This window comes from Etheostoma cragini, chromosome 11 (genome assembly GCF_013103735.1).
Source record: "Etheostoma cragini isolate CJK2018 chromosome 11, CSU_Ecrag_1.0, whole genome shotgun sequence".
NCBI classification, from domain to species: domain Eukaryota; kingdom Metazoa; phylum Chordata; class Actinopteri; order Perciformes; family Percidae; genus Etheostoma; species Etheostoma cragini.
The window spans coordinates 5653648-5669185 of NC_048417.1; the positions used below are offsets into that span (position 1 = coordinate 5653648).

General features: G+C 40.3%; 1 protein-coding gene across 5 annotated transcripts in view; it reads right to left on the reverse strand.

The window, feature by feature from the left end:
* Positions 1 to 15538, reverse strand: part of kalrna (kalirin RhoGEF kinase a) — a 105702-nt gene that overhangs the window by 16498 nt on the left and 73666 nt on the right. For 4 of the 5 annotated variants that reach the window (XM_034885101.1, XM_034885102.1, XM_034885103.1 and 1 more), the window contains 15 exons: positions 13961 to 14167; positions 12107 to 12192; positions 9997 to 10143; positions 9057 to 9152; positions 7846 to 7964; positions 7174 to 7240; positions 6387 to 6490; positions 6222 to 6291; positions 5591 to 5677; positions 5184 to 5276; positions 4166 to 4216; positions 3924 to 4001; positions 3571 to 3756; positions 2537 to 2708; positions 1354 to 1568 (listed from right to left, as the gene is read on the reverse strand). In XM_034885101.1, coding sequence (XP_034740992.1) covers positions 1354 to 1568; positions 2537 to 2708; positions 3571 to 3756; positions 3924 to 4001; positions 4166 to 4216; positions 5184 to 5276; positions 5591 to 5677; positions 6222 to 6291; positions 6387 to 6490; positions 7174 to 7240; positions 7846 to 7964; positions 9057 to 9152; positions 9997 to 10143; positions 12107 to 12192; positions 13961 to 14167 — 1778 coding nt within the window. The remainder of the gene's footprint in view (positions 1 to 1353; positions 1569 to 2536; positions 2709 to 3570; positions 3757 to 3923; positions 4002 to 4165; positions 4217 to 5183; positions 5277 to 5590; positions 5678 to 6221; positions 6292 to 6386; positions 6491 to 7173; positions 7241 to 7845; positions 7965 to 9056; positions 9153 to 9996; positions 10144 to 12106; positions 12193 to 13960; positions 14168 to 15538) is intronic. The other variant, XM_034885099.1, reaches the window with a different exon arrangement.

Here is a 15538-nt window from a genome sequence, read left to right on the forward strand (position 1 = left end):
GGGTGTGGCGCCATTACAACTGACCCAAACCTGAGGGGGGAGCACAGGGAGGCCAGGAGCGGGAGGTGGGTGGGTGGGGGGTTTGGGGAGAACAATTACAATCATAGTGTCAGCATTGTCTTCAGGCTTTTTGTTCAACGTAGTCCTACGATTTAAAGTCTAACCAGTTTGTCACATCTCCTATTACAAAAAACTATCTCATAGCAATAGTCACGGCGGACAACACAAAGGGTTTGATATATATTCTGCTGAGATTTCTGCCATAGGCGCAATTCTCCAAGGGTGGAGGGGATACAACCCCCCCCCCCCCCATAATCAAAACTGGGCTTTTCTTCCTGAAATTTTTATTCCTTTTTTAAAAGGTTTTGTAGATTTTTTGACTTGTTTGCAAATATTTTTGGACAATTTTGTCACTTTTTTTCGTTTTGCTTAAAGCATCCCAGAGTTTCAGTGAGGTTGGATGGGAGTGTTAAGATTTCATCTGGTTCTTGCAAACAAATCTCGTGTCTCGTCACACCCCTAGGAAAAAGAACAACAAAATAGAACCAACCTATCTGCAGGGTTGGGGGCTACAAGGGGTGCCGTTTTTAAAGGTTGCCTTAAAAGGTTTAAAAGCTTAACTATATAGCCTTAAAGAATGTAGTACATAGTGTTTGTTCTATTTTATTTGAGTGTCATTCTAACTTATGATTACCAAACCCTAAAAGTCTTGTTCGTGGATTTCTCCCTTGAGTGGAGGGTCAAGGTGCTTCGAAGTAGAGATGTAAATTATAGAGCGGCCTCCTGTAGACAGCAAAGTAGGCAAGAGCGAGCTTGGTGTGTGTGTGTGTGTGTGTGTGTGTGTGTGTGTGTGTGTGTGTGTATATATATATATATATATATATATATATGTATGTGTGTGTGTGTGTGTGTGTGTGTGTGTGTTTGTGTGTGTGTGTGTGTGTGTGTGTGTGTGTGGTGTGTGTGTGTTGGGTTATATAAATAAATCCCACACAGTATGCTGCTGCACCTGCAGTATACTGCTGCACCTGCAGTAGCCCAGATTTTAACCTTGGCTTTCAGGGAACAGGTAACAGACTGACAGCCTGAAGGGGAATAAAGTGTACATCATGCCCTAGTTTACCACCTGTCTGCAGCAGTTACACAGTTCTAGATATTCAAAACAAGTATGAATGAAAATAAAGAGGAGTTAAGTTGTCTCCAACCCTACACCCTATCAGTTGTGACTTTTGAGAAATTGTGAAACATTATCTTGACAAAATAGACAAATATACTAAGAAATAGGAACAGATAAAGAGCTAACAAGCCGTCAGCCCCCCCCCACGAGTGTCCAGGCTGTTTGGAGGAACTCACCCTGTCAAAACATGTTGAACCGCCGTTGGAGGTAGACACTTTCATCTGGCTCCTCCCTCTCTCCGTCTCCTTGTCCCCGAGCCCCACCGCAGAAGACGGGCGGCTGTGAGACGACATACTGGGCCGGCTCCCAGAGATCGAGCGGTTTCTGGTCAGCGAGGAGCTGCTGCCTGCTCCGCTCTTCTCCTTCTGGTACTCAATGGGAGACTGGAGAGCTACAATCACACCGGGGTTTCCCCCAGAAAATTGTTAGGCCCATTGGCAATTGTCTTTTTTCGAGGGCCCAGCTGGGGCTAGTCACAGACTGATGGCAGCAATGACGTAGCGCATAATAGTTTCTGTAATAACAGAATCATGGACGCAAATGCATAATTTAGAATTAAAAAAAGCTGTAAGACAGATTTTTTGGGGCTCTACATTAAGTCAGTGCTAAAAGCTAACTGAAAATTTAAAAAAAGAAAATGACAACTATTAAGTTTCCAACCGAGCCCCCACCCCATTGTAACTGTAGTTTAAAAAAAATAAATACATTAATAATTTCCAGTGGCGCCTGGTGGGGGGCAACTTAGGCCAGGTGGTCCACCAGGCTTGCAATACACTAGGGCAGGAGTTTAACATTTTTTGGGCCAAGGATCCCTCAGCTGAAAGAGAGACAGAGCAGGGACCCCTTACTACATATAATGTAGGGCTATACAATAGAGCTGCATATTAAACTACATGTAAGGTGGCCTAGGGCCTTTAGATACACCTTGAATAATACCACAAATTAAAATAATTGTTTGACACATCCATATCCATATTTATACTTAATGTTTAAATGTGTAATATTAGCCAGATCTTAGATTTCAGACTGCTAAAAACATGGAAAACAACTAATATGGACCAATAAGATGTGTGGAATTATAACAGTAAAATATTTTACTATACTAGCATAATGGTATATCTTTACAATATTGCTACTGGTTTATGAGTTTTTAAAGCAAAAATGGAGATTATGGAGTATGGATTATGGAATGGAACTTTGGAAATCAGAGAAAGTGAGTGTTTGAGTGAGCTGAGAGGGACCTCATCTTTTCACACTGTAGTCTGTCCGGGTGGCGTGTCCTTTGCGTGGTGCTTCACAGGAGAATATTTTGTGTGTTTGTGATAGTGTGGGCGTGTGTGTGAATGTGTGTTTTCTCACCAGACAGGAAGTTGCTCTGCGCATCCAGGACATCCTGGATGTGTCGGACCCAGACCTGCTTGATGTCGACGTTGGCGGCCTGCAGGGTGAGGCGTTCCGACGAGCCACGACAAGACAAGACAAACTTACAGGGATCGCTGTCTGCGCTGTCCTCCAGACCCAGGTAGGATACCTGTGAGGGAGGGGACCAAGGTGGTGAATGCTATATTCATCTATTGGTTGTGTGTGTGGGGGAGGGGGGAGACGACTACATTGTGTCACAGTTTTGGGGGTTGAATGTCCCAGGTTATGGTGTACATTTATCACAGATTTATTGTATTCAAGTCGACAAATTACTAGATTTTGAAAATAGGAAAACAAACACTAGTAGCAGGATCAATAGTGTAAAAAAGTGACACTCCATGTAACTAACTAGTCTATATCAAACCAGGATGGTCCAGGTGCCGCCGGAAATTCCGCCGCATGTCCCTAATTTTTCACCGGATGCCCGTTCCCTTCCTCTTTCTGTGTGTTGGCGTTCTAAACTGTGGTTGATTTATGAAGACAATAGTTCTCCTCCTCAGATCTCCGCAGGGTAAATCCAGACAGCTAGCTGGACTATCTGTCCAGTATGAGTTTTCTTTTACATGCCTAACACAATTTTGGGGCAACCTATAGCTCACCCAGTAGAGGGTGCGCTCCATGTAGGCTAAGGCCTTGGCAGCGGACCGGGTTCGAATCCGACCCGCAGCACTTTGCTGCATGTCGTCCCTCTTCCCGCTACCCTTTTCTGTCCTCAAGCTATCCTGTCGATTAAAAGGCCATACAAAGTTCCTTCCAAGGCTATTTTGCAGAGCCACTGTGGCTAGAACATGTTTTTCTCCCATCCCAGAATGCTGTGTGGACTCACCAGACCCTCCTCCGCAACACTGTGGAGGAGGGTCTAGCAATGCGAGACCAGTCATTTACTAAGTCAAAAAAGTGGATAGTGTTTTTGTTTAAATGTGCATCTCATCTTATCCCCCAGAAAACGAAGGAACTCATCCTCTGTGTACCTTGATGCTCTTCTTGAACTGGTATCCGGGCGTGGACGAGCCTTTCCTCAGCAGCTCACTGAAGATGACGATCTGCTCAAAGAGGAAAACTCGACGTTCTTTAGAGCGTGACAGGACGCCGGAGTCCTGCTCTGTTACAAAGAAGGTTTCCTGCTGCAGCAGTTTGCCCTGACTGGTCAGTTTGCCCTGCAGAGAGATTAAGATTGGTCAACACAAGTAGATTTAGTGCTCACTGGTCAGTTTTTCTAATTCTTGCAGACCTGACACAATCATACATTTCTTTACTCTGCTGGCACGTTACCTGTGCTCTGTGCCACCCTTTTTTCAATCAGCAGAACAGGAAGTGAACAAACCTCGTATCCCTGCAGCCGACCCAAATTCATCATGTCATTACACAGTTTAGGGACTTGAGACATCAGATCAACTGCTTTCTGTAGAAGCCAGAGAGAATGACACACATCTTAGGCTGGACAATGAATAGCCATCCACCTATATACATATGTTATTGCTTGAACAACAAAAAATATCCTGGTTTCAGGCAGGGCTGTTAATGTGATGTGTGATATTTCAGTATTTACATTTTTTAAATTTTTACCTCAATTTGTTCACAGTCAATGCCTGCCTTTGAGCTGTACTTCAGGAAGTCCTGAGGAGAATGGACACAATTTTAACACTCTGTAAAGTTTCAGTTCCCTACAGTTTAAATACTGTATCCTGGACGTCACACAGACAGGTGTCAGATTAATAAAGATGTCCTCTTTGCTTGCTGTCAAAACAGGTGCTGTGGGAGATGACACAATAACAGTTATATATATTTACACCATAGTTTCTTGTAGAACCTGTGGAATTCAAGATCTGATTGAAAGCTGTTCAAAATATCAAATAAGTTTTCAGTTAATTGATCTAAATCCAAATGTTCCACTTCCAGAATTGCTCCGGTGCCTCCGAAACATCCGCCAAATTTCACTCTTTTCAAACGGATATCTGTTAACTTCCTTTCTGTCATGGCATTCTAAACTCTTAAATTTCTGAGGACTATGGTTACCTGGTCCTCAGATCTCTGCAGGGTAAATCCAGACAGCTATCTAGACTATCTGTCCAATCAGAGTTTTCTGTTGCACGACTAAAACTTCTTTTGAACGTTCACACTTTCCACAAGACTGTTTATGAATGGTTTAAAGAAATGCCGATAAACCAAAGCACGTTTTTTTTCCCCATCCTGGGATGCTGTGTGGACTAGCCACGGCCTCCTCCACAGTGCTGTGGAGGAAGGTCTGGCAAAGCGAGTCTATCATTTAACTTATTTATTTAGCCTTTCACATTTGTTTTAGCTGGGACGGTGTTAGTGATACCTGAGGGAGAAGGTTTGTTTTTGCACAGTACAAATGATAGACTTCAGGTAAAAGATTGTGAATTGAAACACTTTAGGACCATTTCTTCTATTTACGGTTCCAGAAAACATTTTCAAAGCAGTCAAAACTGCATGTAACAGTATTAGGTATCATGTGAAAGATGACAGTAACAGTTTTTTATAAATTCTGTAATTATTACATTTGCATTTGAAGTGGACAATAAGTTTTACTCTAATTAATCCGAATGCGACAAAATGTTACCTTGAGTAGCAGCTGGTATTTGGTGATTCTCTGGATTGGTTTGATGAGGAAGTCACTGAGGGTCAACCGGCACTGGGTGTCCTGCTGGATTCCCTGGAAGACAAACGCCACCAGCACCAGAATGCTTTTTCATCATCAATTTGTCAAATTCATGCTTTTAAAAAATATATATTTGGTCAGTTAAATATCATAATCACAAGGTAATATAACATCAAACAGACTCTCAAAATCTTCCATTAATGCAATAACACAGCTACAGTAGTGAAAAAATATAACTATAGAGCAAAGAGTCTCAAAGTGTCAAAAGGACTATTGGTTAAGAGATTTCAATTTCAAGCTTTTCTTGTTTTGATAAATTTTCAAATTAAAACCTGCTAACAGTTACTAAGAGTCAAAACATCACTTACATCAAAATATGTGTCATACTCTGCTACGATGTACTCTGACTTCGGCTTATTTTGACAGTAAACCACATACATGTGGAGTCTTCTCTCCTGTAACACACACACACACACACACACACACACACACACACACACACACACACACACACACACACACACACACATACACACACACACACAGTCAGACAGTCAGACAGCAGATCATGTCAAATACATTGTAATAGCACATAAGTCATAGGCATCACCATCACACAGTGTGTGGTCTGCATTGATGGCGGCTCATTCGCATCGAGGAAACAATAACCGGAACCATGAAGCAACATAACACACTATGGCAAGTTTGAAAGAAAATTTGGATCGCCCAACAAGGCAGGCCTGCTTGGTTGTTTAGGGAAGGATTAGAAAGATCCACGAAGACTATGTTTAGGGCATTTCCTCTCTAACTGGGACATTTTGGGACTGATTGGCGGGGATTTGCTATGGAAAGAAATCACATGAGCGATACACTGGTAGGAGTAACTTACGTTTAACCATGTATCAAGCTAATTTAAACAGCTCATGTTACCGCATTGTGTGAACAGTTAACTTCATTTAATATTTTATGTGGCATTTTCTTACATAGTGTCTAACTCACGTGTTTGATGAAGAGTTCGGCTAGGAGTTCGTGGTCTTCCAGACATTTCTCCAGCTCTCCTACAAAGAAACTGACAGAGACAGAAGAGGGATGTTATCAGTGAGCACATACAAACAGTACAGCAGACAACTCTTTGGGCCCAGCTCCAGCCAATGCTGAACTTACTCTCTGTGCCAGTCGTAGATCTGGTGGATGTTCCCAAAGACGATTTTGTCTTTTCCTTTCATGTCATCCGGGATGCCCTTCTCCTCGATCTTCTTCATGAAGACCTGCCGGGTCACAACAGATGGACATGTTTAAGATCCCCTGATGAGTTTTGCTCAATTAGTAATAAAAAACTGACTATTGATGTACATTCTGTGCCGAGGCTTGGGAGAGTCAAGAAATCCTCAAAGTTGACCATATTGAGGCTTGTGACATTTTAGACAAATGACGTCATTGATGACAACCGAAGTCTCGCTGCCCTTCCATACCACATGGCTCGAGGCACATTCACTGGCCTCTGCCCGGTTGAACCATTGCCACTTTCCAGTTTTAGAATACATACAGTGGATTGCATAGGTTTACACACCCATGGTAAAATGGACTACAGAGAGGAATAAAAAGAACTGAAATTGATCCCAATGCCTTAATTTTAAAAAAAAAGGAAAAATCCAACCTTTGTAGGACACCGATTTTCTTTATGAATGACTAATTTATCGTGAATAAATAAATGTTCTTTCTTAAAATACAGGGGAGATAAGTATACAGAACTCTAGGTTAAAATTCCCATAGAGGCCGGCAGAGTGTTATTATTAAAGGCCAGTTATTTCAGGATACTATGCATTTTTCGTCCATACTGGAATGTTGCATGGGCTAGCCAGACCCTCCCCTGCAGCGCTGTGAAGGAAGGTCTGTCTGTAATCCAAGAATTGAATCCAAAAATCTTAGCAGCCCTAAGTGGGTGTCTCACCTCCACCACGATGCCCAGGTCTTTCACGTAGTCCTTCTCTGTCTGAATCAGCTCGTTCAGGACAAACCTGGACAGAAAAGAGTGTAACATCAGCTAAAAATCTGATTTACCTGCACACAATGTGACCTGATAGTTGTGGTAGCAAAAGTTTTAGAAGAGGTACTATTTCTTGATCTTGAATTAGAAGCAGTGGTACAAGAAAAAGTAGTGATGAAAGACTACAGCAGGGGAGGCTCCAAATTGTTACATTTGAACATTGAACAAACATTAAAATGTCTTAACATGAATCCATGATATTATTTGCCAATATAAATCAGCCTATTTGTTAAAAGAAAGCAGATTGATAATAGTAACCACCTTAACTATAGGCCAGTAAGACTAAGGTAGCCATCCAAAGATAGGGTTAATCCTGAGGCGTTACTGTGTTACATGTATCTTTAACATTAAAAGAGGATTGATAAAATAATGCCAACAAATATTCTAATTGCTTAGTATTCTATGCACTGAAAAAGGTACATACTGTATAGAGGCATTAGGCCATCCACACATTATAGTATGCCCAGTTTAATATGCAACTTCATTTTATACAATACATGTAACAGGGGGCCCTGATCTGTTTCTTTTTCAGCTAAGAGGTCCTTGGTGTAAAAAACGTTGAACTACAGTACTCACATCCGTCCTCTCATAGCTTTGGCTCTCTGCTCCAGTTCGGGGTTTCGCGGCTGGACAGGTGTGGTTTGCTCTGGTGGAGAGAGCGAGGAGAAGCCGGGGTACGCGCCTGGTTCCAGAGTCTGAAGAGAGGAGCAGGTCAGGGGTTAGAAATCCATCCCTTTTTACAAAATGACTTGCCTGAGATGCAGGAAAGCACAGAAGTTCCCTTCTATCAAGTCTATTTCAACCATTTGGACCAGCATCATAGGGCTTTACGACATAAACGACGACACTCAATAAGCAAAAACCCCAGGTTAAAAAGAAAACTTAACAACATCTGAAAAATGAGGTTACTTTATGACAGCAGAGGGCAGCAGCAGCAGAGTGGTCTGTAGTAGCCAGAAAGAACAACCGGTGTTGGTTGGAAAACGGGACTCTGCAGAAGCAAACTCCCACCTCTGATTTAAGTAATTGCAAATCATGTAGAAGTGGAAATGAGTATTTAAAACAATGAATAACATCAGCACCAAATCTCAACTGATTCTTGACTAGAGAGCAATGTATCCACCGGACGTCTTCAGACTATCATATTATATATATATTATTTTTGATGTTCCTCTGTTCCGTTGTGACAATTTATTATTATATTATTTTATTGAAAAAACATAAATAACTTAAAAAAACTATTAGGGAAATCTGTTTGTGTAATTTTTAGTATTTTTTTATATACTGTATATTGGCCGATATATCGGAATATTGGATTTTTAAATAATCACATATATGTAACGTTTTGGCCTTAAGAATCCTATATCGGCCGGGCTCTACTTCAGATGCACGTTAAATGCATTGTAGAAAAGCAAAAAATGTGGCCGTTCTTCTGACACCGTGAAAAGTTTAAAAAAAACTTCTTTAGAGGTACTTAATTTATGTTCACACGGCACTACAACAGAATTGGTACAATCCATTGTTTTCAAAACAATCTTTTTAACCTAATCTTACTTTTTTAACTTGATCTCACTTTACTTCTACGTGACGTTTTCATTTCTTACTGCAGCTATGTTACTTCATGTAACTTTATGCCCTTATTGACTCGCTCTTTTCTGACTCTTATTTTACCTAGAATTGGACTGTGAGCAATCTGATTCAGATTGTGCCCATTGTAAAGATACAACGTTTGTTTTGTATGTACATGTGTACGAACCATATATGCACACAGTCATACACACACTCACCATCTTGGTTTTAACCAGTTTTTCTATGGCGCTAACCAGCTCTGCAGCGCTGGGAACCTCAGAGGACGACTGCAGAGACGTTAGCAAGGACGAAGACTGAGAGAGGAAGAGGAGAGGAGGAGCAAAACAACAGCATGTTAGAAAGAGCAGAAGGAGCAGGGAGAAACCAGGCAGTGGAAGAAAGAAAGGAGTTATTGGAAAAAAAAAAGGGGAAAAAATGGCAGTGGAAGTAAAAGGAGCAGTTAGCCAACAGAGAACAGCAGCAGGTGGACACACAGAAAGATTTATACCAAACAAAAGTAAAACATATCAAATTATACAACAAGAATAATTGCCAAAAACAAAGTGGTAAAAGTGAAGTGTATCAGTAGGAATTAGGGACGGGACGGTATGCTTCTGCCCTGATTGGATTCTTTCACTATATACACAGGGGCCGATTTGATTTGTATTGCAATTTATTTATTGCTAGAAGTATTGGGATTTCGATAGCATTGCAATTTTGATTGCCCTTTTGAACAAGTACTAAAGTTGAATACTACCCTTCCAGTGATAATGTATAATGAGACATTTCTAAAAAACTAATTGTTTTCTAAAACTTTAAAAATTCATATCACATGTCAGTCACTCAGTATGACATTTAATTCAATTGTAAAGAACATAACATGGATTTTCTGCCTTTGCTGCTTTGGCTCTGATATGTTGGAAGCGAGTATGATGTAAATGTACACATTAAGGTGAATCATTCGTAAAAATTTAAAAAAAAAAAATTAATTAAAAAAACATTTTAGGGAAAAGCATAGGAAGCATAACGTTTTGATAGATGTTAGTGGACATATATAAAGAAATAATTAAAAATAAATAAAGAAAGATATTTAAAGCTGACACCTCCAAGCCATTATCAGTCTACATAGGAATCTTGTAACCCCGCCCCCCGCCTCACCTTGTCGTCCTGCGCTGAGGGGTCCTTGATGATCTCCATGGGGGGGGGCAGAGGGGTATGAGCCTCCTCGTCCTGCTCCTCCTCCCCGCCGCTCTGCATCCCAGAGGGGGGCTTAGAGAGGACGTTACCGTCCTTACTGAGGAATCTCTGAAGAACACAGAAGACAGAATTCTGGGTTAGAAATGAAAAATCCCTTTTAACCACCTTGTTATAGTCCCCGTTTAAATAAAATTACAATACCAACGTCTCTTAATCATAAAAGAATTTCAGGCTGTCCAAACACTCTCCTTGAGTCAGACGTTGTCATAATGAACCCTACATGCACCTGATTGGACAAAGTTGCTTGGCTCTTATCAGTCTTTGCTTCCAATTGTCAAATAAAAACAACAGGTAAAAAAATCTTGGAAACGTCCAATTTCCATTAAATAAACTTGAAACGCATAACAGCATGAGGCTGAGTCATGCTGCATTTTGTGCAGTTTGGGGAAGTGGTGATGAATCACAAATTCCATGTTTGTCCAATTCACATGGGCTTATGGGGAAAAAGTTCAAGCCGCATTTACCAATTCTAAACTGCCAAGATATACTGTGTTGAAGAAGAATTATTTCCTGTGTTTAAAAAAAAAAAAAAAATTATATAACTAATGCAGCAAAATCAAAAAAACAGCTTTGCGTTTAAATTAATCTGTTGAACACAACTTCTTATATTAAACCAATGCGCCAGGATTCCTTTTTGTCCTCTGTTCCTGCTTCCTTCTTAGATTAATTAAATTTAAGAAAGGAATTAGGAAAAACAGCAAATGTTTTCCCCTGAACAACATGAGTAGTCTGAAAAGTATCCAAAGAATTTAGATAGCAGAAGTTAATATTGCCAGTAATTCTCATGTATGTGTGGGTAGTGTGTTCATTCAAACAGGAAGAGGAAATTACTGTCTATTACGTGAATGTATTATTAATAAACCTCCATACCTCCGTGACCTGGTCATCCTAGGCCGGGTAGAACAGATAGCTTTAACTACACATGCTTTGTTTACAGATCAGATAACCAACCATAAAACAGGGTTTGGTAATTACTTACAGTATCTTTGACCACGATTACAGGCAAGGGATAATGTAGAGCAAGTTAGCAGGATGATTTGTGACTTTAGTTTTGGCAAAAAAAATAAAAATGAAAGTGTGTTAGATTTTACTGTTGGAGCTGCATCAATAGGAACCTAAACTCAGATGCATAAAATGACCGCAGCACCTGGTTGAGGTTTTCTGCCCCAACATTTTTGATTAACCAAAAAATTAGTTTGCAGTGGTGGAATGTAACTAAGTACACTTACCCAAGTACTGTACGTCAGTACAAATTTGAGGTACTTTAGGTCCTTTACTTAAGTCTTCTTTTCATGCCACTTTCTACTTCTACTCACTACATCTCAGAGAGAAATATTGTACTTTTTACTCCTTTAAAAAACTCATGATATAACATAAAAGACTTCTTGGGCGGAGTGATTAGCGCAACAGCTGAAAAGCACTGTTGTTCCTCTCTGCTCCTTACCACGGGGCTTCTCGTGTGTTGCTAGCAAATCCCTCTGCTCAAGTAGCAGAAGTGGCAGTGCTCCGGCTTCTGAGAATATGGTTCCCAGTATGTATAAGATTAGAAGATAGCTATGCCATGATGACTTCTGTTCAGCGAGGTAAAATGACAGTTTTTGTCAAAGCGGTCAGATGGCTTAGAAGAGAATAGAGATAAATTCAGTTCCCCATTAGAAAGGGCTGTCTGACAGCAAGGAAAAGCGATTAAATAATTCTAAGTGTAGCATATACTGATATACATGCTTTGAAGTGTCTAAAATTCATTTTGCTGCTGCCCCCTGAAGGCAGGATACATTCAGAAACCCGCATCTCACTCAAAACACCATGGATGGGTTTTTTTCCCAAGTTTGTATGCGTGCGGAAGCACCAAAGACACAAAATAACACTCCAATCCCCAAAAAGATTTTTTTTCTTCATAATATTGGCATAAGATTTGAATTGTCAGCAGGCTTGTGAAATACCATTTATTGAAAAGCAAACCACATAAGTAAGCATTCTGATCTTATGCATACTATTCTATACAGCTTACCTCATCGATGATGTCATCCTGCATTGTAAGGTCAGGCTGTCCCAGGTCAATACTCTTCCTGCTTTCCTCTCTTCCTGAGCCGGGTCCTGTCAATCAATCAATCAATCAATCAGACACTTAGTCCACCAGCTCATTACTCAAACACTTACAGATGTAAACATTTGAACAAAGATGATATCTGTCATTTTCACATTTCTTTGAGGATTCAAGTAATGAAGTAAGTCTGTAAAAGCCTGGAGTTGCATTTGACAGATTGAATGGAAATAAATAGTATTTTGCAAGACATATATCTCTTCTTATGTTGCAAGAATGACAGTACAATGACAAAGGTAGTACAGTGAACATTAGCTATATCATAAGCTAAGTTGTGGAATTGTCACATTGTTACGATTCTAGTGTGATGTGTGTCTGTGTGTCTCGCTCTCTTTTTGTTCTGTTCTCCCCCTGGTGTCTCTTGTCAAGACGTCAAGAGTTACAAAGCCCAGGAGAGGCAAGCAGACAGGAGCAGTGGGCAGTTTCCAGGCTGTGTGTTGGTTGTGTTGGCGCCTGAGTAGCTCACCTGGTAGAGCGCGCCCCATATTATAGAGGTTTACTCCCCAACGCAGCGGCCGTGGGTTTGACTCCAATCTTCAGCCCGTTGCTACATGTCATTCCCCTCTCTCCCCCACTTCATGTCTTCAGCTATCCTATACAAATAAAGGCCTTAAATGCCCCAAAAAGTAGTCTATACTTTAGTTGCGGTGTACCAATGTCGATAACGTCCGTCCACTTGTGTTGTAGCATTTGTTTACCTGAAGAGTGATTTTGTTGTTTTATTTAATCAGATGCAGTTTCCCATTTATTGTAGAGCATAGTTTTCAGTTGGTGCTTTTGACTCTTTTGCAAACCTTTTATTTACAGCATCAATAAAACCTAATGTTGGTCATTAACTAACCTTGATTCTTTTTCCGCTTGGTTTTCCCTGATGCAGTTGAAAGCAGGAATTTGCATTTGAGAACTTTTCCTGTTGCATGCGAGAACACTCACGGACACAACATGGATTCAATGCGACAATATGAAAGCACAATGCAGGTCCTTTCAGAAGGCCTTTACTCGCAACAGTATTGCCAGACTGGTTTTGTGCTAGTGTAATAAAATGAACCGAAACCAGTGGCTCCATGGAGGGAAAAACATCCGAGGAAGAATTCATGGTATGCTTTAAAATGTAACATAATCCAATCCGAGCTCGCTCAGCAAAGACTCATTACTCTGCTTTCATTCAACTTGTTAGTAATATGTTTTTATGCCCAAGCCCCTTTGGTTGTGTTTGTTAGGCATATAAGCCAAAATGCAGTTTGTCTGTATTTTATTTTTTTAAGATTTTTGGGGGCGTTTTTAGGCCTTTATTTGACAGGACACTTGAAGACATGAAAGTGTAGAGAGAGGGGGAATGAGATGCACCAAAGGGCCGCATGCTGGAATTTAACCCGGGCCACTCCACCAACTGAACTATCTGGGCGCCCATCGGTGGTTTATTTTACTGATAACCAAAGAAGTTAATTATTAAAAAGTGCACTACACTGGCTCGACTACAGCTCTGTGAGCCATCTCTAACAAAGCAGTAGCATGTTTAAACTTCAGGATGCTATTTTGTATTCATTTATTGATTTTTTTTGGGCTTTGTATTATGTTTGTAGTAGTGTTTCAGTTTTATTACGTACTTGCCTGAAGCATTGAAAGAAACTTTCTTGCGTTTGAGTTTATTTCATTTAAAAAAAATCTTCCTTCCAAATATCCCTCATCAGTTTCATTAGCTACGACTGATCGGTATCAATAGGGGCCCTGAAAAACCAGTCCGTTGACCCATAGTCTTACCAGTCTTCTTCTGTTTGTTATTAGGGAGTTTCTTGACGGAGCTTCCATGGCTGAGGCGGCGGACTGGACTGGTCAGCCACTTCCTCAAAGTGTTCCCGGAGCGTTTGGGACCAGGGGAGCTGGACTGCAGCGAGCTGAGGGAAGGCTGCGGCTGAAGGTTCGCCACCGACTCTGTCTTGCCATCAGAGCTGCTGACCGGATAGCTTTCTGAAAGAAATCAGATCAAAGTTGGCATTTTAGTAAGTTCCAATGATCTGTGCTTATTCCGCTTCCACAGCATTACATTTTTAATAAATAAGCAAAGTTGACATTTTAGTAGGTTCCAATCAGCTGTACTAAGGCTACATATACATTGCTGCGTTATGGTATAAAAAATATCTTATGCTACGTTTTCACTGATTAAACCTGAATGTCCTGCTACACTAGATGCTTTGTTATCACTCAAACAAGGTTACAAGGTGTTTGACATTTACAGCCTTGTTAACGCTCCTGTTGTCCTCGGGTCAAATTTGACCCTTTCAAAGTTTCTGTCTATATCTGAAATGTGGGTTTCTTTTTAACCAAATTACCACAAAAATAGATTGGATTCCATACAATGCTCTTTGCAAACGCAACTGATCACCTTTGTTCCTGATTAAACTCATCTCTAGGTTCCTCTGATCTTAAAATCAAAAAACAATTCATAATTACTGCTTTTTTAACTTAACCATTAGGTATAATTCTATATAAATGAGGTATATTGACCATGAATTCCAAAAAGTACTTTAAAGCTAGTGGTAATAAGGGGTTGCTATTGAAACAAAAATGTAAATTTGTCAGTTTTTTAACCGGGAGGACAACATAAGGGTTAAATGATAACAGAACAAAGTACAAACGCTCTGACTTCATCGATCATCAATCAGTCAGGATCACACCCTATCAGTTACACTTCCATAAACCAGAAAAGCAGAATGAGGGAGGTTGATTGAGAGGGTGTGTGTGTGAGCATGTGCGTAAATTAGGATGTTGACACAATGAGCTTTCAATCAGTGCATATAATAACTGCTGACACCACAAGTTCCAGCTATGTCCTTTTAAACAGTCATAAATATACAATATTTAATAGGGAGAAATCCTACAGTAGATAACTGGTCAGAACTAACTTGAAGATCTTAAAGAGTTTCTACTGGTCCATTTATGCCTTTGTTAATCATGTTCAGACACTACAGCATGTTTTGTTTTTTGTGAAGGGAATAAAAAACAGTGTGAGATCCAGATAAGACTTTATATTAATGGAAAAACAAAATGTGTTTAGCAGCTGCTCTCATGTTGCACATGCCTCACCTGATAATACTGTCTCACTTCAAACACATGCTGCCATGCTGGAGATGCCTTCATTCTTTCTTTGCTTTAGTAACATGTTGGTAAGCAGCTGTAAAGCATTAAAATGAAATCAAACTCAAGACACCGTTTCAAAAGAGAATTTGGTAGAGGTAAAGCAAGAACCAGGAAATAAATGTTGTGTGTCATGGTGACTGTTTCACTGAGATGATATCACATATTTAAAATTACAGTGACATGATGCAAAGTTCAAACTAT